Source organism: Lycorma delicatula, chromosome 13 (genome assembly GCF_047948215.1).
Source record: "Lycorma delicatula isolate Av1 chromosome 13, ASM4794821v1, whole genome shotgun sequence".
Taxonomy (NCBI): domain Eukaryota; kingdom Metazoa; phylum Arthropoda; class Insecta; order Hemiptera; family Fulgoridae; genus Lycorma; species Lycorma delicatula.
This window is the reverse complement of record NC_134467.1, coordinates 38482198-38506982: the sequence shown is the minus strand read 5'-3', so window position 1 is coordinate 38506982 and position 24785 is coordinate 38482198. Positions and strand designations below refer to the sequence as shown.

The 24785-nt window shown below is 28.5% G+C and overlaps 1 protein-coding gene and 1 long non-coding RNA gene across 2 annotated transcripts in view; one reads left to right on the top strand and one right to left on the bottom strand.

The window, feature by feature from the left end:
- The window catches only part of LOC142333859 (uncharacterized), a 66377-nt gene extending 45512 nt beyond the window's left edge, over positions 1-20865 (bottom strand). Inside the window, exon 1 of the long non-coding RNA XR_012758725.1 lies at positions 20733-20865. This is a non-coding gene — a long non-coding RNA (uncharacterized LOC142333859). The remainder of the gene's footprint in view (positions 1-20732) is intronic.
- The window catches only part of LOC142333858 (facilitated trehalose transporter Tret1-like), a 122368-nt gene that overhangs the window by 80336 nt on the left and 17247 nt on the right, over positions 1-24785 (top strand). The window contains exon 4 of the mRNA XM_075381421.1: positions 6206-6341. Within this exon, the coding sequence (XP_075237536.1) occupies positions 6206-6341 (136 nt within the window). The remainder of the gene's footprint in view (positions 1-6205; positions 6342-24785) is intronic.

Genomic DNA, 24785 nt, shown 5'->3' with positions numbered 1-24785 from the left:
GATTAGAAGCTTTTGAAATGAGGTGCTATAGGAGAATGTTAAAAATCAGATGGGTGGATAAAGTGACAAATGAAGAGGTGTTGCTGCAAATAGATGAACAAAAAAGCATTTGGAAAAATATAGCTAAAAGAAGAGACAGACTTATAGGCCACATATTAAGGCATCCTGGAATATTCGCTTTAATATTGGAGGGACAGGTAGAAGGAAAAAAATGTGTAGGCGACAGGCAACGTTTGGAATATGTAAAATAAATTGTTAGGGATGTGGGATGTAGTGGGTATACCGAAATGAAACGACTAGCACTAGATAGGGAATCTTGGAGAGCTGCATCAAACCAGTCAAATAACTGGACAAAAAAACAAAAAGCTAATCACACAGGTAGCTGAAGTCTCTTCAACCAAAACCCTTATGTATTCTCATCAAACAAATTATTCTTGGAATACAAACTGTTTCTCCTTTCTTACCTCCAGTCAAAATTTGAGTAATTACTTTTTGGTTATAGTTCATTATTTTATGAAGAAAAACAATCGCGTAAATAAAAAAATATATATATTAATATATATTTTGTATACATATCGATTAAAGAAATAAATACATATTACAAGTATAAATAATAACAAGTACAAGTAACAGATATAAAATAATATAACAAGTATACATCTGACCACCACGAGACATGTACTAACGAATCGGGATTCTGCTGTTAGTGAGCGGTAAATTCCAGTGCCTGTTATCTGAGCACATTATTACTTATTGTTGTACGGAATGACATCACTCAGACTTTATGTGCTAGACTAAAGGGGATGGACAGACGCACAGACAGACACATATACACATCTCCTTTAGTAGGGTAGAATATGTTTTTATCTATTTCAGTTTAGCCCTATACTTTACAAACAATTTACATCACTTAGAAGGTTCCAGATATGAATTCCAATAAAGCATAGCAATTTTCAAAAACGAAAAATTTCTTTGATATATATCTTAAAAAAAACTTTAAAGCTTTACGGGAACCATTAAATAACTTTTCAAAAGTTATTTATAGAATAAAAATGTTTACATCAAACATAGAAAAATTAAATTTACTAAAATGCTTCTACCTCGAGATGATCATTTTTCTTTCATGATATCACCACATCCCAAGCAACCAAAAGAGGGGGCACTAAACAATTTTAAATTGAAAGGGTAGAATTGTGACTAATCTTTTTAAACGGCATTGAAAATTGCAAACTGTAATTTCAAAAACGTTGGTCTATAACAACTCTAGACAAAATGGCAGCAATTTAATATTTTTCACAACTAGTTTCAAAATTAGCAAGCATGCAATATGTCCCAAATATTAGTCTTAGCACATTTGCTAAATTTCATTATTCTATGCTTAAGTATTGAAAAGTTATTTAACGGTTGCCTTATTTTTATTAATACTACATATATATATATTGAGTTATCAATTATAAAAAAACTAAAAAAAAAAACAAATAATAATTTTAAAAATGAATATAACCTGTAATATTTTTTTTTTTTTTTTTTTTTTAATAATATGATAATTTATTAATTTTGAAAAACCAAATTCCTATTACATAATTAATAATCAATTTAATTGAGAGATTTACGTATTTAACTAAACAAGATTATAATATTCCAAGAAACAAATTTTTTTTAAATTATATTACTATTGTAAGAAAACTGATAAGTAATTAATTAAATTAAAAAAGATACATCCAAAAAAATATTATGACCTTATTTGATGCTATTACTAATTATCTTTATAATTGTATAATTTTTTGATGATATAATTTATTGTTTATTAGCACACAAGTTAACTTCGGCTAATAATAACTGGTATCTAAAGATTTAAATATTATATTGTAATTTGTAACATAATGTTATTAGATTTTATAGAAGTATACATATTGTAATTCTACTCTTTTTATACTATAATTTGTCTTAAATTATTGTTTGCTTTACAATAAATAAATTTAAGGCATACCAAACCCTAAAACAAAAAATTTTAAACCCTTCTACTTTTTGTATCTCTATTTTTTTTTTTAATATTGATGTTTCACTTCTGTAAAAAATTACATATCATAAAGTATTTTTTTTTTAATTATGCGTAAAAAATTTAGTTATTTATAACACACAAATAAGTGAAATAAATTAAATATTTAAATATATTTTTTCTTTCTAGCTAAATAATTTTTCTTTCACAGCTTCAACAGTCAGAAATCTTGTTCTTTTTAATTAAGATTTGACCTTAGGAAACAGATAGTCCATGGTTTTTTTTTTTTTTGGGGGGCGGAAAACACTTTCATATCGCCTGGAATAAAAGCTTTTATAAAGAATTACAATAAATGTAATATAATCAAATGAAAATAAAAATATATAAAATTCAACTAAAAATAAAACTTTAAAAACACCGAGAGGGGGTGTAAAGGGCCCCTTCTCGGATAGCAAAAAGACTAAGAACTATAACTAATTTAAAAACCTATAACTAAAACAAAAAATATAACTAAAAAAAAATATACCTAATGTAAAACTAAAATATTAAAATTGCAATAAAACTTAAAATTAATATCACTAGACACTTAACTAATATCACAATGAACTTATAACTAATATTACAGTCAGAGTTTTAAAATATGATAAAATTTATTTAAAAAAAGATAAATAATTAAAAATAAAACACAATATTAATATACATATAAAATTTCACAATATCCGAGAGGGATGTAAAGGGCCCCTTCTTGAATAATAGAATAAAAAAAAAACAAACAGATAAATAAAAATAAAACAGACACTATGAATTTTAGACACAAAAAACAAAACTATACACTGCAATATCAAATTTTAGATATAAAACCAGCACTGCAAAAACAGAAACATCCGGTCTAAAATTTTGTTGTCATTGTCCAAAAATTGACGGATATTTCTGGGCAATTTAAATTTACTACGCAAAGCCACATAACGAATCCAATCCACAAGAATGTGGTGCACGATAGTCACATGCTGCCAGGTTAGGTGAATAAGGAGGATGGTCTATCTAATACTGGGATGTTAAACTTGGCTAGAAACGTCTTGACAGACAAAGCAGTGTGAGCCAGTGCGTTGTCCTGATTCCACAATTCAAGTTATTTTTTCTTATTTTTTCATGGAGTTGAGCAAGGACCTTGAATAAAGACAAGAATATTTAACCAACAGTCAGATTGGAACAGATACCAATTTCTTCAATATTTTCATCTGTTTTTGACATCGAAGGGCAACCCAGGCGATCATTAACTTCAATGTCTTCTCGGCAATCTTGGAAACACTTAAAGCACTCAAAAACCTGTGCACGTGATAAACATTCATTAACATATACTTTTTTTAATAAAAGATAAGTTTCAGTAGGGGTTTTACCAAGTTTCATATGAAATTTCACTTTCAATTCTTTGCTCTAATAAAATACGTATAATTTTTTCTGCAAAATAAAACGAATGTTATCCAAATGAAGGCCACGGCCAGAATAATATGTCTACAGAAACTGGAGTAGTAACAATCGAATGAGAACACATGCTGTCACAGCTGTCGGTCGTACGAACTTGGTGCATGTGCAATTCTTCTGTAGCAGCATTAGTCTCATTATTTAAAAGCCACACCTCGTATACTCCTTCAGAAATGTACACAGAGATATGATTTTTTTTTTTTTGTCTTCAGTCATTTGACTGGTTTGATGCAGCTCTCCAAGATTCCCTATTTAGTGCTAGTCATTTCATTTCAGTATACCCTCTACAACCTACATCCCTAACAATTTGTTTTACATATTCCAAACGTGGCCTGCCTACACAATTTTTCCCTTCTACCTGTCCTTCCAATATTAAAGCGACTATTCCAGGATGCCTTAGTATGTGGCCTATAAGTCTGTCTCTTCTTTTAACTATATTATTTCAAATGCTTCTTTCTTCATCTACTTGCCGCAATACCTCTTCATTTGTCACTTTATCCACCCATCTGATTTTTAACATTCTCCTATAGCACCACATTTCAAAAGCTTCTAATCTTTTCTTCTTAGATACTCCGATCATCCAAGTTTCACTTCCATATAAAGCGACGCTCCAAACATATATTTTCAAAAATCTTTACCTGATGTTTAAATTAATTTTTGATGTAAACAAATTGTATTTATGACTGAAGGCTCGTTTCGCCTGTGCTATTCGGCATTTTATATCGCTCCTGCTTCGTCCATCTTTAGTAATTCTACCTCCCAAATAACAAAATTCTTCTGCCTCCATAATCTTTTCTCCTCCTATTTTCACATTCAGCGGTCCATCTTTGTTATTTCTACTACATTTCATTACTTTTGTTTTGTTCTTGTTTATTTTCATGCGATAGTTCTTGCGTAGGACTTCATCTATGCCGTTCATTGTTTCTTCTAAATCCTTTTTACTCTCGGCTAGAATTACTATATCATCAGCAAATCGTAGCATCTTTATCTTTTCACCTTGTACTGTTACTCCGAATCTAAACTGTTCTTTAACATCATTAACTGCTAGTTCCATGTAAAGATTAAAATGTAACGGAGATAGAGAACATCGGACTCCCTTTCTTATTACGGCTTCTTTCTTATGTTCTTCAATTGTTACTGTTGCTGTTTGGTTCCTGTACATGTTAGCAATTGTTCTTCTATCTCTGTATTTGAGCCCTAATTTTTTTTAAATGCTGAACATTTTATTCCAGTCTACGTTATCGAATGCCTTTTCTAGGTCTATAAACGCCAAGTATGTTGGTTTGTTTTTCTTTAATTTTCCTTCTGCTATTAATCTGAGACCTAAAATTGCTTCCCTTGTCCCTATACTTTTCCTGAAACCAAATTGGTCTTCTCCTAACACTTCTTCCACTTTCCTCTCAATTCTTCTGTATAGAATTCTAGTTAAGATTTTTGATGCGTGACTAGTTAAACTAATTGTTCTGTATTCTTCACATTTATATGCCCCTGCTTTCTTGAGAGATATGTAAGGCATACTTATTCCGATGTTCATGTTTCTGGAAAGAAGCCTGACATTTTTTCCAGAATACTTTTGACTTCTTTATTGCATTATCAAAAAATATTTTTATTCATTTCGCTCAAATCAATTTGGAATAGCCAAAAATCACAGGGAAGTAAATCAAAAATTTGGTTTTTTGCTAGAAACTCTTCCATGATGGACATATCATACCTTGTTGGTCACTGTGATGATGATAATCCAATTGCTATGCAACAATCCAGACCATAAATTTCGCACTTAATCATGACCATATCAGATCTTGCACTCTAATAACATCTGACCACTTCTGAGGTCATCGTTTAAATCGTTTCATTCAACTTTGAATCTTTAACGTCAATAAAAGACACTTGACTTTCAGAGCATCAACACAATGTCCCAAAGAAGACTTAAAACACATGAAGATGCTACTTTATCAATAACTTAAAGAAAAACAAATACTGCACTCCATCACATCTATTAATTGTAGTCAACCAAATAACCATAAATCGTAATGTTAGACTTTTAAACAATTATACAAAAGAAACTAATCCCCAACAGCTCTCAAATAATTAAACAAAAGGTCAAAAGCTGTACATTGTTAAACAATGGTAAACGTTGGTGGACAACATGAAAATGGCAATACAGAAGCAGAGATTTATTTCATATCGCTCAACACACTTCTTTCTGGTAGCTTGAAATTTTAATGCCAAAATCAAAACTATTTTAACTACACTTTGGAATATTCTAAACACACAAAACTTACAGAAAATAGACATACTAACAAACTCTATAGTAGTAATTTGACATGTACCTGAAAAATTCTTAAGGATAAACAAAAACTTAACAGATAACATTGGAGTGGATCCCATGTAATTAGTTGAAATAAAGCAACAAATGATGCATAAAAAAAAACACAATTCACCTTAAACCTTAGGTATTAAACCTGCAGGTATTTTATATATTATTTAAATTAAAATGGTTCCTCTTACAAACTAAGTACTGCTAACACTACTGAAGAAAGAAATTATAATTATTCCAAAAAGATCTTATGGTAGAATAATGTAAATGATTTTCTATTTCATCCATATTTTTTAACTTTACTATACAAAAATAAAAAAAAATATATTTAAAACTTTATATGTTCAAATTTATTTCAATATTTAATTTATTATTACATGTTTAATTATAATAATTATTTGTTTCAGTGTATGGTAAATGCTGTAGTTATGACTATAGTAACAGCATCAGGTATGCCGATAGGTTATTCAGCAATTTTATTACCGCAATTACAATCGCCGAATTCAACCCTACCGACAGATGACAGTTGGGCATCATGGATTGGTAAGAAATTTATCCTATATATCAGTATATAAATGGAATGATTAATTCTTTTTTTTTGTCAGTTGACTGGTTTGTTGCGACAACTTGATTCCTTTCTAAGCTTTGCCAGCGTGTTTTATTAACTTCGATTATTTGTCGCATAAATTCTAATCTTTGAATTTTTTTATTATTTTTTATAGTATATGTTTTATTGTAAAACCAAATTTACTATTTGTATGTATCTCATTAACCTAGTACTTAGATTTTTAAGTTTATAGGAGATTCCAGTATATTAATTAACTATTGATAAATATATATAATAAACAGTTTTTAAAAATTAAAATATAAAACTTGAAGAATTTTTTCCTTAATTTAAGAGTTTTTACTTAGATTTTAAATGAAATTAAACTTGAGACTGTAACAAATCACTCGTGACAAATGGATAATTGAAATCAGTAATAACTAAAAATTAACACAAACAAAGTGTTAATTGAGTTAGATTTCATAACTAAATAATTATGTTAATTAATGTTGAGTGTTTCTTATTACAACCAATTTAAAATGTTATCTGTCTATCTGAGAAAATATAATTTTTTGTTTATTAAATTAATAAATTCATTGTGGATTATTTCTTATATAACAGAAATAATTATGATTTAAATTAGATTTAATTTTATGAAAAATACACCATGATTTATTTACCAGCCATATCAGCTGTTATTTTGATTTTTTATCCAATCTATAGATAGGAAACAATCTTTGAACAGATTCATAGGCGAAGATGGTAAATATCCTATTGAGCTTCAATAAACAAACTGCCTAGCCAGTATTAGAAGTCGGCAAAGTACACTGATCATTGAAAGAAAAAAGAATGAACGATAGTATGGTACCTACAATGGATAAACTATGTCTGCCTTTCATCCTGAAAGTTTTAAAGTGGTTTGAATCCTAGTCACATTTGATTATTTCTCCATACTACATAATTTATTTCTTATTAAAAAAAAAAAATAAATATATACAGCTATAATTGAATGTAGGTATATGATAAAAAAGAGAACAGATATCTAAACAAGGAAAAAAGAAAGTAAAAGAATGTCTTACTCAATCTCCAAAAGGACCGCCTCTGAGTGAGATATTTAGAAGTAGCTTACTATCTTGCCTAGGATCCTAATTTTGATTTTGTAATCATTACAGAAGATAAACATATCGATTAATAATAATTATATTAATTGAACAGCAAGAATATAAGATAAATTCAAAATATGGCACAAAATTATCATTTAAACCACATAACGTATCATTTGTATAATGCAACCACATAAATTAATTTTTGTGGTGCAGTGGTAACATTTCAGCTATTTATCTGGAAGGCTCGGCATTTGAATCCCAGTCAGGTTTGGCACTTCTCATATGCAAAATATTCATCTCGTATAACAAAAAATAAGGTAACTATAATTAGATGTTAACCTGTTTACCAATATAAATTATTAATGGAGTAAATAAATAAATATTTTTACAGATTCACAACTCAGGACCCTTAATAATGTAACAAAATTTGAAACAGGTGAAAAATAAAGTTGGTCAATTAATTAATTATCTAATAATTAACTTTATATAAACAAATAATTCAAGATTAAAGTAAAGTTAGCAAATAAAATACTCATTCAAAAAAAAGATTGGATACACACATGTGCAAAAACGCGCGCGCTTAAAATTATTTCTTTCAGTAACCAAATGATGTTCTGTTTCAACTATTAATATTTATTTTTGTTCCCAAAATTATAAGATATTCAAATGTTCAACTATAAAATCAGCATGATAAAAATACGTAAGTAGAAAAAAGAACAAATGTTAATTACAAAGAAAATACACATATATTTAACGAAAATCAATGAGAATAATACGATTAAAGAAAAAAAAAAACTTCAAAACTTTACATAAAAAAATCTGATGTGGACACCGCATGACTTCCTTGCATGCCTATTAAATTACATAAACACATTTTTTTTTAAATGAAAAGTACATAAAATTTTATTTCATTAATAACTACTTTGATATTTTCTATTTTTTTTTATTATTATCATTGAATTATTATTTATTGTAAAGCTTTTTTTACAATCAGAGGTTAATAATTATTAATAAATCAATATATTTAAATTAAAGAAAAAGTTAAAAAAAAAAAGGAGATGAAGTCTTATTCGAACCGATGTGTCTTCCCATTGTTTTTTTTTTGTCTTCAGTCATTTGAAAAATTTGATGCAGCTCTCTAAGATTCCCTATCTAGTGCTAGTCGTTTCATTTCGGAATACCCCGTACATCCTACATCCCTAACAATTTGTTTTACATATTCCAAACGTTGCCTGCCAACACAATTTTTTCCTTCTACGTGTCCCTCCAGTATTAAAGTGACTATTCCAGGATGCCTTAATATGTGACCTACAAGTCTGTCTCTTCTTTTAGTTATATTTTTCCAAATGCTTCTTTCTTCATCTATTTGCCGCAATACCTCTTCATTTGCCACTTTATCCACCCATCTGATTTTTAACATTCTCCTATAGCAACACATTTCAAAAGCTTCTAATCTTTTCTTCTCAGATACTCTGATCGTCCAAGTTTCACGTCCATACATATACTTTCAAAAATCTTTACCTGATGTTTAAATTAATTTTTGATGTAAACAAATTGTATTTATGACTGAAGGCTCGTTTCGCCTGTGCTATTCAGCATTTTATATCGCTCCTTCTTCGTCCATCTTTAGTAATACTACTTCCCAAATAACAAAATTCCTCTACCTCCACAATCTTTTCACCTCCTATTTTCACATTCAGTGGTCCATCTTTGTTATTGCTACTACATTTCATTACTTTTGTTTTGTTCTTGTTTATTTTTATGCGGTAGTTCTTGCGTCGGAATTCATCCGTGCCATTCATTGTTTCTTCTAAATCCTTTTTACTCTAAGCTAGAATTACTATATCATCCCATTGTAAGATCCAAATATTTCATTAATTAAAATTTTATTTGGCTATAACTCTGTAATCAATGAAAATAAGTACCACTTAAAATATATCATTGAAAAGCTCTCAATGAGAACTTATTATTGTAGTTAAGAAAAAGTCCAAATTTTTTTTTGATTTTGGGCTTTATTAGACACTTTCGGTTCAGTCGATTTCAATCAAAAGGGGAGGTTCACAACTAGATGTTACAACAGTCCTAAATCCAAAATTTCAATATTTTACGGCTAATCGTTTTTGAGTTATGCGAGATACATACGTACATACGTCATGCCAAAACTAGTCAAAATGGATTCAGGTATGGTCAAAATGGATATTTCCGTTGAAATCTGAAAACTGAAATTTTTCACGATCACAATACTTCTTTCACTTGGTACAAGGAAATAAAAACACTCAATTATACATTTTTTTGTTTAATATGAGAGTTCTTGTTTTTTGTTTATTATAAAAAATAATATTAAGCATATATAAGTACATATTCAAATAAATAATAGTGTATAGATATAAATACATAGACACTAGTGAATTTTCCTTAACTGAATACTCAATATATATGTTACAAACAAGATTATTAAGCCAATTAAGCTGTAATAATATCTGTTAAATACTTTTAAGTGGAGAATAAACAAATATATCCCCATCCCTAAATCCAATTGACTTAAATTTCAAGAATATTAGAAACTTAATTAATATTCCCAACGTACTAAAGTTCTATTATCTACAACCACTATACAAAAATTCAAAACTGAAAACTGTCCCTCCTTTTTTTTTTATTTTGTCCAAAATTTAATAATTGAATCAGTCATTGAAGAAAGAAAAAATCATTTCTAATTTTTCAGCAGACACATAAAACTTTTTTGTAAAGAAACAAATAATTCATATTTACGTTTAAAGCTGCAGTTAAAGTTCTAGTGTAACTTAAATGTTTAGGGTCTGTTAAATATTAATTTTTTGCTGGCTTCCATGGCGTGAATAGAAGCGTCTCGCCTTTCAGATGGAGGTTCTGGATTGAAATCCCAGTCAAGCATGGAATTTTTCATTACAAATTTCCATTCGGGTTAAATAATCATAGCAGTTGATGCCCACACATCTCAATAAAAAATAATAATAATAATTTTACAATACTTATGCCGATTTAAAATAATGGAATTGAGCTCATTCTTAAATGGATGGTCAAGAAAAATGTAAAAAAAAAAAATAACAAAAATATATTTGATTATATATAAAAAATTATTTTTTAAAAAAGCTTTTATTTAACTAATATTAATAAAAAAAAGGAAACAAATTATAAAAACCCTCTAAAAAGTAAAAAATATGAATTAAATCAAATTGAGAATTTTAAACAACAAAATATAATATATTCACAAATATAAAAATGCACTGAAAAGTAAAAAATAAATTATATAAATATCTAATAAATAAACAATAAATAAATGTAATAATTATTAAATTTAAAAATTAAAAGTAATGAAGATATTTAGTTAAATAAAAGCGTGGCACAGTTGTTATAACAATCTTTGAATAAGTATTTATAGACATTTGCTGTATTATAAAATATATTTTTTGTTTAATGAGGTTGTTTAGTATATATATACTTTATTTATCTGTAATAAAATAACTCAAGTTTTAATTCTTTGATGGTTCAAATTTACACCGAGATGACCTTTAAGGGTTAATAGGATTAAAAATAAAAATTAAATTTAGAAATCTTGCACAAAGTTATTACATTTTGACAATAGTCTGAAAAATTATTAATTCTTATCATTATTATAATTGTAATCGTAATTATGAATTCATTAAATAAAAATTCATAATTAATTAAAATGAAACTTTTAGGGGAAAGAGTGCGTTCAATTTGGCTTAGATTACAAGTAGAATTCGAAGATGAACTTCAACTACCTGAGAACATGTACAAAGAAAGCAAGTGGGTGCATTTTCCCACATTGTTACTTGTATCTAGTCAGTCTCAACTGGAGAGGTTCCAGCAGACATTTCCACCTCCGCATGCATCATGAACATCTGTTCGTCCTGCTTTAAAGTTCCTGCACCATTGTCGCACTTTACTGTCACTCATTGAAGTTTCACCGTACACATTACTTATTCATCAATGAATTTCAGCTGCATTACACCTCTCAGCCTGAAGAAATCGAATTACCGCACGCACTTCACACTTGGCGGGAGATGCTATTGTTGTAGACATGTTTACATGCTAGCTGCATGTTGAGAACTAAACGAAGTGATGCAGTGTGATTGAAGACCATACTAGAGATGCTGCACAACACATATGCACAAACGTTCATCCGATTTTTGCACGAGTTTTTATTTCGTGACCGATTTCAAAAAAAAATAACCCTCGTACAAATAACTAAACCATCTGTACAAATATTTACAATGTAAAATATACTTTCAAATAAACACAGCTTTCAAACAACAACACAACAGAGTTCTCAAGGCTACAATAACTTAAGACTAACCCAATATTTCTATATAAACAACATTTTCTGACCTTCCTTCTTGTTCCAAAATGCAACAATGTTTTAAAATACTCAGAAATATCTAGGATGCCCCAAAACGTTCCAGAAACTTTTAGGAAATTCTGCAAACTTCCAAAATGTAATAGTGTTCAAAACATTCTAGAATATTCCCAGATGTTCCAGAATTTTAAACTTTTATAATGTTTTATGGTTCTCACGCCTAACCTCTTCCACAGTGGTTGCAGTAAGGATGTCTAACACCCACAGTATTTTTTCTCAGTTAGTGTGTAATAATCGTTCCAAGTTTGGTTGAAATTGGTCCTGTAGTTTAGAAGAATATGTAGAAGAGACATACATACAGTGACTTTTATTTATATCAATATTAAGATTTTTTGGGTTGTATGTCGTGTATAATACCCAATATGTTAGTATGTACATTTTTTGAAGTTAATTGATCCAGATTTCATAGTTAAAATATAAATTATTCTTTAATCGTCATTAAAATAATTTTAATAGATTTTACATTTTTACATTCTAACGTAAATAAAACAAAGACACATTAAGAGAACTAATTTATATTAAATGTAAAGATATGATGTAGCAATAGTATGATAAGCACATGTCTGTATATTTAAATTCATTTTAATCGTACTAAGTTGGTAAACAACTTGAATTTTATAAAATAATTTAAATGACATAAATCATTTAAAAAGTAAATGAAATTATTAAATTCATAATATAAACTTATCTGAAATGCAACAAATCTTATTTAAATATACACAAAATTACATTTATAACATTTTAATTTAAAGCGAAAGAAAAACATAATAATAGAATTTAGCTGCATAAAGATTAATGCACTATTTACCTCTATATTTTATATAGAATATTAATAAAGTAATTTATATAGATTTTTTCCAATGAGATAAGATGTATGTGCTACTTAAAACCAGAAAAATACTTCAAACTCAAGTGTTTTTTTTTAAATTTTTTTTGGCATTGTAATATATGAACTTTATTACATCATCTAATTTTTATAAAACATTTTTTTTTATTGATTAATTCAATAAAGCCGTAGAGTAACTGAAAGCTTACACAAAGAAATATATTAGAATTTATATCACGAAAAATGACCAATACCGATCAGGATTTAAACCCAGAACTTTCCAAATGAATACCTATCATTTTAGAGAGGGTTGATTTCTCAGAAACTTTTTTCCATCTATACAAATGTCTTTTTTTTGACTTTATTAAAACTTTTTATGTTTGCGAGTTAAATTATTGGAACAGAATGTCTGATACTGTAAAAATTTCTAACAATTAAAAGCAATATAACAGGTCATAAAAAATTTAATTTTGTTAAAACATGATAAATGTTAAAACGTTTTAAAAAAATGACAAACAATGTATTTTATTTATTAATTCTAATTTAATAATTAAGTAGTACTAAAGTTTGGCTTGGTTTGCCAACAAAAAGTTGATAATTTTAATTACTAAATGTCATGGGTGAAGAATTTCATTTAAGCATGTAAATCTGGTGATACAATGTAATGCTTTTATTATCATTTAATTTAATTCTTTACGTTAACCTATATTAGAATCGAATAGTTTTTTATATAAGATCTTCAGTTAGGATAAATTTATTGTTTCACAATTTACAGATTATTTGGGGTACAGGGTTAAATTCTCTTATTATTTTTAACATACGACTTGAAATATTTATAATAAATGTGGTTATGATGTTCTATATTAATATAGAGAATTTACACAGTGTGAAATGGGATCTGATGTGTTTTAATATTGTTTGCTGTTATAATCACCAATTAAATCAAATCTATACTTGTTAGCACACTTTATTTTACATTGACTGACAGTAGGGTTGTTTTTTTTTTTTTTAGTTTGAACCTATTTATCGTGTCAGAAACATTTAACTGACCAAAGGAAACAAGGTCTTGTTTTAAGTTAATTGTTAAGCTATTTGTGGCCAAACACAGGGTGCAGCAGCATAATTGCCAATTTGAAGGGTCAATAAAAACAAAGATGTTATAGGTATCATAATTATTTTTTCACCATAAGCTACTACATTGGAAATTTACTTTTACACTGTTTCGAAAATCGTATCCAACAAGTGGTGCACCTCATTAGCCATACATTGATTTACCCAAATTCTGAAGCATTGGTTGACTCTTTCCAGTATAGAAAGTGTTGGCTATTGCTTGGCGAATATTCTCCTTCAATTCGGCAAGGGTCCTTAGACAAGTGTACACAAGGGATTTCAGATACCCCTATAAAAAATAGTCACAACAAGCTAAATCGGGTGAACACACAGGTCACTGAAGATCGCCCCTCAAAAAGATCAGGCGCCCAAAGAAGTTTTCCCGCAAAACACGTATTACAGTTCATATCATCTGCTGTGGCTCCATCCTGCTGAAACCATACATCCCCAACATTCATTTCGTCAAGCCTTGGCAAAAAAATTCCTTGATCATTGTCACATAGTGATTAGAATTCACTGTAACAATGACGTTCTTTTCAAAAAAGTAAGGGTCAATAATCCCTACTCTTGACAGTGCATACCAAACAGTTACACGTTCACAATGAAGGGACCTCTCATGAATTTCTTTGGGATTGTTATCACTCCAGTAATACATGTTGTGCTTGTTCACTCATCCAGAAAGTGGGAAATGAGCCTTGTCACTAAAGAACACAAGTTTATCATCAGACAAAGTTACAAGGAATGCATGTTGCCGAGCTGCACAATCGCATTCAGTGAGTTCTTGCATCACAGCCAACTTGTAAGGATGAAAGTGGAGGTCATCATGAAGAATTCTCCTCACAGAACAATCAGAAATTCGAAGGGGAACTGCATACTTGTGTGCCAATCGCCGAGGAGATCGCAAAAGAGCCTTATTACCTTAATATCTGGAGTGATCTCACGGACCATTCCTCTGTCCTTTTTTTTTTAACATGGCCAGTTCTTCTGAATGTATTTGCCTGTGTAGCAATTGATTGCTGAGCAGGAACACGAGCTCGGATGGCAATCTTGAAGTGTGCACGGAATGATCGCTGCTTGGCAACAATTGAATGACCATTAGAAAAGTAAGCCTTTATGTCAAACACGCGCTGTTCCTTCATCTACCACACTTTCAGTATCGAAGTAGAAGGGAGAAAAAACTTCCCGACCCACCCGTTCAAATGAGATCATCACATCCTCTAACTGCCAAACCTCGCTTCCTGGCGCCTAATTCAAATCAGCAAATTATGGTGCTGCACCTGGTACGTATTTTAATTTTTATGAAATTTTGCCCTCAGCTTCCTTGTTATTATTTGAAATGATATATATGTAATAATTTTTCATAAAATTCTCTCATTTTGAAAATTTTATCTCCTTAGAAAGAGGTAGTTAGGGTGGCTCAGAGATAACTCCACGTCACTGCTGCTAGCAGAATAAAGCTTTTCTATTACGCTATACACAACATATTCCTGGTGTGGTTAGCATTTCCAATCTATCTAATACCAGTTACACATAAGGTAATTCACTCATTCACATTTTATTCCATAATTAAGGCAAATGTTTTCCAATCAAACACATAACTTAGAAAAAATTGGAAAAAAAACAATGTGCGAATATAATAGAAAACCTCTTCAAGAGTTATCAGCAAGTGATGAATTGTGGTTTATAAAACACTGCTACCTAAAAGCACTGAGCAATCTTTTCTTTTACAATAAATATTTTAAGGAATAAAATTGATAAATATTTGGTACTATATAGATTTTTCCTGGATAAATAGTTATACTATGCAGCCTATTGTATATATAAATGTCAATTTTTAAAATTAGGGTAATTTTTTTATAGATCTTAATGTTTTATGACCCCTCTAACCAAAAAACACAAATTTAGATTCGAAAAATCCCAGAAGGATATATATATTTATGCTTATTGGCTTTCTTTTATTTATATTTCGATGAACCAATTTGGATGAAATCTATCAGAATGATTTCTATTTATGGAAGACTGATACAATTTAATTTAGGTTGCAATTGGTCAAGGTCAGAAAGATAAAAACTTTATGACAAAACCCTTTCTTTTCTTGTTGTTTTTGGACTCCAAGTCATATTCTTGTACTAATTAAATGATTCTATTACATTAATATGTCAGACTGGTTATATATTTGAACAATTTCATTCAGGGATGAGAATAATATACCTAATTTTTTTTCATCGATTATTATTTTCCTTGATATCTTCGGACCGGATTAACTGATTTTTATGAAATTTTTTACGATGATTTCTGAATATGGGAAATTGATTTTGATTAAAAATGATCTTTGGATTAAAACGCCAGTAAAGAATTACGCAACTTTTTGCCAGCTTTTTTAAAAAGAAAAAGATTATAATTGTATACCAAACGAAAAAAGAGATTTAAATCTTTATCTTAAAATCTTTCTCATTCTTCTTTACTTATATTTTATTTTCTAGATATTCTTCCTGAGATGTTTCAAGTCTTATGAAATCATCATCATCAGATTATAATGGGCATGGTTTACATTTTTATGAAAATTTCTGTTATTAATACTCTAGTTGTTAAATCTTACTTTTAATATACATCTAAAAAAGGGTGGATATTATTTTCATATTTTTATTACTTTGTGGTGGAGTGGTACCATTTCTCTGCCTTTCATCCAGTGGTTCCAAATTTGAATCCCTTTCACATGGCATTTTTCATATTATACAAAATTAATTAATCATACATCAATAAATATTATAATGCATCAGCCTGTTCCTGAATAATAAATAAATTAATTTTAAAAATTATATATTATTTGTTCTTCTGATATCACCATTAAGCCTGATTATGCAAAGCACGGTTGAAGAATTCAAAGATTTATTTTTTATTTGACTTCAATAGATAGTTGGCTTTCTCAATTCCATCTGTATGTTTTTCTATGACTGTTCAAATCTCAGTCATGATTAAATGATGATTTCAATGATTCTCTTTTTTGAACTAGCGATTATCCCTGGCGAATCCTTGTTAAGTTTCTTCTGGATATCTGTGAAAAACCTTTTAAATAAAAATAAAAATTTCACTTTGTTGTCATTTTTTCCTAATGAGGCAGAAATCCCATTTACTGTCAAAGTTTAGACTTGCAACAGGTTCCACTAGTTGTTATTAAAGTGTGTATGTATGCCTGCGCCCTACCGACTAAACCTAACTGCCTCATCAACTCCCCATCCTGGGGCCGGATCTACAATCAAGCACTGCATCGCCCCAGGTGGTGCCTTTGGGCAAGGGGGAATCTGGAGTCTCCATGTATTATCACCACCACGCACCTGCACAAGCAGAGACGAACAATGGCTTCGCAGGGAGCTGTCCTTCACTTTCCTTGTCATCATTACTTGGTATTTAATCTGTTATAGTGTATAATGATAAAATCAGGTTTTTCAAAAATTATTCTGTAAAATTTTTAAAAAATAGGTAAAAAAAATTTGTTATATATATTTTAGACAGCCTGAACTCATTTTTAGTAATAGTTATGTAATCTTATTAGGTTAAATTCCTTCTCTTCTTTTTATCACGATACCAGTTTCTTATGAACTATTTTTTCCAAGGGTTTTTTTATGAACCTAATTTATGGTTTAGCGCAATAAAACATGTACATATATACATATTAAACACAATCCCTAACCCAATCATGAACCTTAAATAATGAATAAATGAAAAATCTATAAAACAATAAACAAATAAAGAAGACAAAATCAGTATAGATTGAACAATTTTTTTTTTAAATAATTTTTAACCTCTAAACAACCAGTGAATCCATAACAAAAATGTTAATATATAAGTTGATTTACTATGCAAATTAAAAAAAATGTTCCCCAGAAATAAATGAACTGCTGCTAACTGTACAATTAAGTTATAGTACTATATATTACTTTATTATAATTATTAAATATTTTTTTTTTTAAATAATACAATTAACTAAAATAATATGATAAATGGATTTTATTCACAAAATAATAACTTAATGTATATATATATATATATATATATTAACACAGACAGTACTAAAAATAAAATACAAAAAAAAAATCTCTTAGAAAAACAGATTAATACAATTATTCCCTATAAATGAGGTCAACAAAATGAAATGTTATATCTAACAGGCCATGTAATATCTTAAAGATTAAAGATCATCATACTTGTATGTATTTGTATTAAAATTAAATCAGTGTAGTGTAAGGTCAATGATATTAAGGCTGCTTATTTTTACACATATACTTATTAATTTGTAATAAATTATGTTTGTATAAGATTACTGTACATTATCGTAACTTTTGAAATAGAAATTGGCTTATGTAAGTTTATATTAAAATTAAATCTTTCAAATATGGCACCGTTTGTATATAAAATTAGTTATAAAATAAGAACCAACCTTATAAAACATTTATATTATATCCCTAGCGATTTTGGTTATTCGACCAACCTCAGGAGAAAAACATTTTTTCATAATTTAAAATATAAAAATTAAAATGCAAATTAAATTAGATATTATAAAATATTAAAAGCATAACAACTGGTCATCATTGTATAAAAATAATTAAGTCAATTCGGTAAAAATGTCTCAGTTAAAAGTAAGGGTCTTATGTTAAAAAGTATTAAAACTATGGTTAGATTTTATTGTTAATATTTAACAGTTGACCTCTCCTCAATTTAATGTTTTTTTTAAATACATAAAAATGTTATTGTTTAATTAGTTACTGGTTTGACATACAATTTTTTATTACTTTCTGTATTGTTTTTTTTTTTCAAATTAACTACACTGTGTATTTTAATTTTTTCTTTCTTAGGCGTAGCGACATATGGGAAAAATATTATCAGTCAAAAAAATATCTAAAAACTGGTCTTTATAAATTTTTTTGCCTAAAGTAGATTTAAAAAAAAAGATAATTTAAATAAATTGCAAATAATCAATGAAAAGTTTTTTTTCAATCTTCCTAAGTCCAGAAAATTTATTTTTTGACATTTGTGTGTATGTATGTTGGCTTGTACATCTGAGGAGGTAAAGTGTATGAAAATTGAAAAAGAATGTGCGGATGTTTCAAAATAAAAGTTCAAATTTTTATTGGGGCAATGTAGCAAAAACTTTTTTTTATAAAAGTGTTTTATCAAAAGATAAATCTTTTAAGTTTAATCTTTTTAAAACGTTTATTTAATATTTACTCCTTCCCCAAAAAATTACTATATATTTTTCTTTTTTAAGTTGTATTTTGTGTTAGAAAAGAATTTAATGAGATTTTTACACACACACACACACACATATATAATATATAATATATATATATATTCTACATAAATACACCTTTAAACCATTATAAACATTTTTTGCCCTTCCACTTTCACACTCTGTCACAACAAAAAATATTTTTTTAATGCTTCCCCTTTAGGATGGGAACCCCCAAAATGAAATAAAAAAATGTTTTTCAAAATTACAAATTTTTAATGCTCAAAATTTATTTTGTTAAACAATAAAGTCATTAGAATAATTTAATACTGCATGGGAAGTTCTCAAAATTTAAGAAAAATTAAAAATTTTTTTCAATTGCATAACTTGATTGGCATAGCTTGAAAAGTTATGCAATTGATTGCAATCTTTTTTATTTTATCTTAATAGTAACTGTCTGCACCCCTCAATTCTGAGAAGATAATAAATATTCTTCTTATTAACCCCAAACAGAAGCTCTCTCTATACAGATTGATTGACCACACATCTCAGTAACGGTCGGTCTGAGACTGTACAGGACTACATTTCATTTACATTCATACATATCATCCTTAATCATCCTCTGGAGTAATATCTTACAGTGGTTCCAAAGGTTAAACAGAAAAAGAAAGAATATAATAACAAGGAAGCTTAGGGTACATTTCATAAAAATTAGAACACATATTTGGTCACAAATAGCCTAACAATAAACTTAAAACAAGATCTTACTTATTTTGGTCAGTTAAATATTTCTGACATGATAAATAAGTTCAAACTCAAATCAAAACAACCATACTGTCTGTCAAGGTAAACTAAAGTGTGCTAACAAGTACACTTAAGTTAAATCACGTAAGATTTGATTTAATTGGTGATTATTCCTGCAAGAAGTATTAAAATACACCAGATACGACTACACATCATATAAGTACTTTATGTTACTTTAGAACATCATGACCACTTTTGTAATATATGTTTCACAGCCAACATGTTAAAAATGATAAGAAAATTTAACTCTGTACACCAAATAATATTTAAATTCTCATACAATAAATTTATCCAAACTGTAATCTTATATAAAAAAAATTTCATTCTATTATGGGTTAAAATAAAGGATGAAAATTAAGTGATAGTGAAAAAATTATATTCTACAACTGGATTAATTTTATATTCATTATAAAACATATCTAATTTCATCATTAGACATTTTTACAATACGATTCCCTTCAATAATTTGGCTCTTAAATAAGTCTAAACTCTTGATTATGTTGTTCATTGTTACTATTTTCTTATTCCTAAAAATCACGGTAAACATTTCGTGATTATGCAAGCAATTTTATACAAAACTACTGCAGACAACAAATATTTATTTCAGTAAAATTATCATAAGTATTACACGAGACATAAGTTTTGGCATAAACTGTCATATTAACCTAGAAAAGTATACACAAAAAACTTACTTCATGGATTCCATTATATGCTAGTTTAAAAAATTAGTTTTGAATAAATAACTTCTTCACGCCTGATTTACACTAACATAATTTACCCATTAAAAATAATCTGATTCAACTAAACAGTATACCATCCAATCACATCATTAAACGAATCATTATAAATTAACGTAATGAAAAATTGCATAAGCCTTAATAAAAAAATAACTTGATTTACCTATCTACGAATAACAGCAAGACATCAAAATTGAAGCTGATTTAAGTTTCTATTCAGCCATCAGCTAATCTATTGTACTCAACTTAAAACATGGATGTCAACATGGTTGTACTTCACTACCAATCGTTTCAGACTATTCGATGAATACGCTCAAATCACAATCAAAATACTAAAATTAATTCAAGTTTTTGATCAAATTTTGTTTAAATTTTATAGAAGTAAAAATCTCTATTACGTTCATTTCCAATTCATATATGAACAGAATAAATACATTTTTGAATGTTGAAGTTAAAATTCTATCTGCGATGTATAAATCCGTCTATCTATAAAGCCACACTATAACGTTTTAAAAATAATACGATATTTTTACTTCGTTTCTTTATATTGTGTTATGCTAGTTACTTTCTGCAAACAGATAAAATAATTATTTGTGTATATTGATATTCAATATAATAAACTGTTCATTGTCCCTGCTTATTTTCAAGATATAAAAATTTAAAATAACGTATTTCATTTTTGATCCGTCAAAGTATCCATGAAGCGGGAAACAGCCAACAAAAAAGAAAAATAAGTGCTCCGTAAAATTCACTTAACCGTTCTTTAAAACAATTCGTTTTATACCACCAATCATTTACAAAACTTACGTTACTATTAGACCGTATTTTTACTAAATTAATTATTTTAAAGTATATTGCATACTAAAAGTTGATCTTTCTTTCTCTATCATAATTTAATTTCCATGGAATAATAATTCTTGATATGATCTACAAATTGTGTAGTTATCGACTAATCAAAAAATATGTTTATATATTTAACAAAAATCGTAATTAAAACCGAATAGTAAATATTATAAACAACTCGTAGACTGGAATAAAATGTTAAGCATTTAAAAAAATTAGGGTTCAAATACAGAGATAGAAGAACAACAGATAACATTTTCAGGAACCAAACAGCAACAGGAATAATTGAAGAACATAAGAAAGAAGCCGTAATAAAAAAGGGAGTCCGACAAGGATGTTCCCTATCTCCATTACTTTTTAATATTTACATAGAACTAGCAGTTGATGATGTTAAAGAACAATTTAGATTCGGAGTAACAGTACAAGGTGAAAAGATAAAGATGCTACAATTTGCTGATGATATAGTAATTCTAGCTGAGAGTAAAAAGGATTTAGAAGAAATGATGAATGGCATGGATGAAGTCCTACGCAAGAACTACCGCATGAAAATAAACAAGAACAAAATGAGAGTAATGAAATGTAGTAGAAATAACAAAGATGGACCACTGAATGTGAAAATAGGAGAAGAAAAGATTATGGAGGGAAAAGAATTTTGTTATTTGAGAAGTAGAATTACTAAAGATGGACGAAGCAGGAGCGATATAAAATGTAGAATAGCACAAGCGAAACGAGCCTTCAATCATAGATATAATTTGTTTACATCAAAAATGTCAGGAAAAGATTTTTGAAACTATATGTTTGGAGTGTCGCTTTATATGGAAGTGAGACTTGGGCGATCGGAGTATCTGAGAAGAAAAGATTAGAAGCTTTTGATATGTGGTGCTATAGGAGAATGTTAAAAATCAAATGGGTGGATAAAGTGACAAATGAGGAGGTGTTTCAGCAAATAGATGAAGAAAGAAGCATTTGGAAAAATATAGCTCAAAGAAGATACAGACTTATAGGCCACATATTAACGCATCCTGGACTAGTCGCTTTAATATTGGAGAGACAGCTAGAAGGAAAAAATTGTGTAGGCAGGCAACGTTTGGAATATGTAAAACAAATTGTTGGAGATGTAGGATGTAGGGGGTATACCGAAATGAAACGACTAGCACTAGATAGGGAGTCTTGGAGAGCTGCATCAAACCAGTCAAATGACTGAAGACAAAAAAAAAGTAAATATTACCGCACACTTACATTTAAGAATTAAGTGTGCTTGTCTTGTCTGTATTTTTAACGATAAAGCAGAGATCTCTACGCAGAATGTAAACAGAAGACACTATTCAGATTATAATGTTTTATTTTAATGTGTAGTACATGAATCACAATTCTTAACCTGTAAGAATGATTATCAAGGTATTTCCTTTATAAGACTTTTTTTATCAAATTTTCAACTGGAGAATGTTTAAAAATAACTGAATAAAAGTTACATTAAATGGATGATAGTTAAGTTATTAAATATTTAAATAATTGAAAATAAAGAGTATACTCTAATGATAGGTATAATCATTTCATAGTATAGTAGATATACCTATAATTATTATTTATTTAATAAAATATTAAACTTAATTTTCAAATTATGTAAATAAGCATTGTGTTTTACATGAGTAGTTTCTTGTTTAGAGATATACTCTTCTTTCTTTTTACTTAAGTATCTTTATTTTTAAAAAAATACATATTTTAATCGCTTTTTCTAAACAAAAACAATTATTACAACTAATGTTTTAAGAAACCACAATTTTAGTTTTACTTAATATACATCACTTTCACTATTTATAATACTATTTTTAAAACCCATATAATAATAAAAAAATATGAGTATTCACAGGAAAACTAGTGTATTAAATTTATAAGATATTTTATTTAAAAATTTTGAAACTGAATTAAGATGTTTTATGCAAATGTAAATAATTTTTTCCCTGCTAGATACTATAGAAAATGAACTTGACTTCTGTTTAGTTCATTGATACATTGCTAGAGTATTAAATTCGTTATTTTTCAAGTGTTTTTTCTCAACTATAAACTAAATTATTTAATTACTCATATTTGATAACAAAATCTATTATTAAAACAATATAGATCTGCATGTAAAACTACTGATGTATTTTCATATATTTTTGATATTATGTAAAATAATTAAGCATTTCAAAAGTAATTATTTTATATATATTATAAACAAAATTATTATAACTTTAATTTGAATTAAAGTTATATAACATCAAGTAAAACGTAGTACAAACTTATCTCTAAGTTAGAAGTATTGTTTAAAATAAACCTTTTTTTAATGCTTTTATAGTAATTTATATTTTTAAAAGATATAATTCAAAAAGAAAAGCTTATAAGTACGAGTATTATTAAATAATAACTATTGTTTTTTTTTATTTGAATTAAGTCAATGCACTGATAATCAGATGAGAATGTGCAAGTTTTTACAATGCCAGAATGACCTCTAGTTAACTTTGTAGAGTATTATTACTGTCAGCCTCTGCTATTTGTTTTACTTGTATAAAAAGAATAATTTTTTAAATATTTTATAGATTCATACTCAATAACACATACACTATATAAATGTATGTAATGCTTATATTTATAAAATTTGACCACCATTTAGACAACGTTCCTTTTTTTTTAAAGAGGTGGAGGAACCCCATTTACAGGCACCTAGGCAGTGTTGGGCTTGCTAACAGGTTCTGCAAGGTGTTATTAGGTGCGTATGTATATACCTTTCTTTCTTTTTCCTGTTTAGCCTCCGGTAACTACTGTTTTAGATAATACTTCAGAGGATGATATGTATGAGTGTGAATGAAGTATAGTCATGTACATTGTCAGTTCGACCATACCTGAGATGTGTGGTTAATTAAAACCCAACCACCAAAGAACACCGGTATCCACGATCTAGTATTCAAGTCCGTGTAAAAATAGCTGCTGGCTTTACTAGGACTTGAACGCTGGAACTCTTGACTTCCAAATCAGCTGATTTGGGAGCGTATGTATACCTGCACACTACCAACTAAACCTCCACCTCTGGCTACTCCCTCCTGGTATTGCTAATGAAGCATTTCATCAGGAAGGGGGTAATACATCCTCACATACAGTCGTACACCAATTATTTACAAAGCCAAAGAATCACAAGGGATCACACATATCTCATCATATACAACACTACTCAACAATCACATCAGATCAAACGACACACACATCAAGCACACATGTCATTCATACTAATACTGGAGGTTGCCATTAAGTACACAGGCAAAATGCCCCCAACCTTGTTGCACTCAGGCAATCCCCACATGCATGAGGAACCCTCTAGGCACTCAGCCGAGAGCCT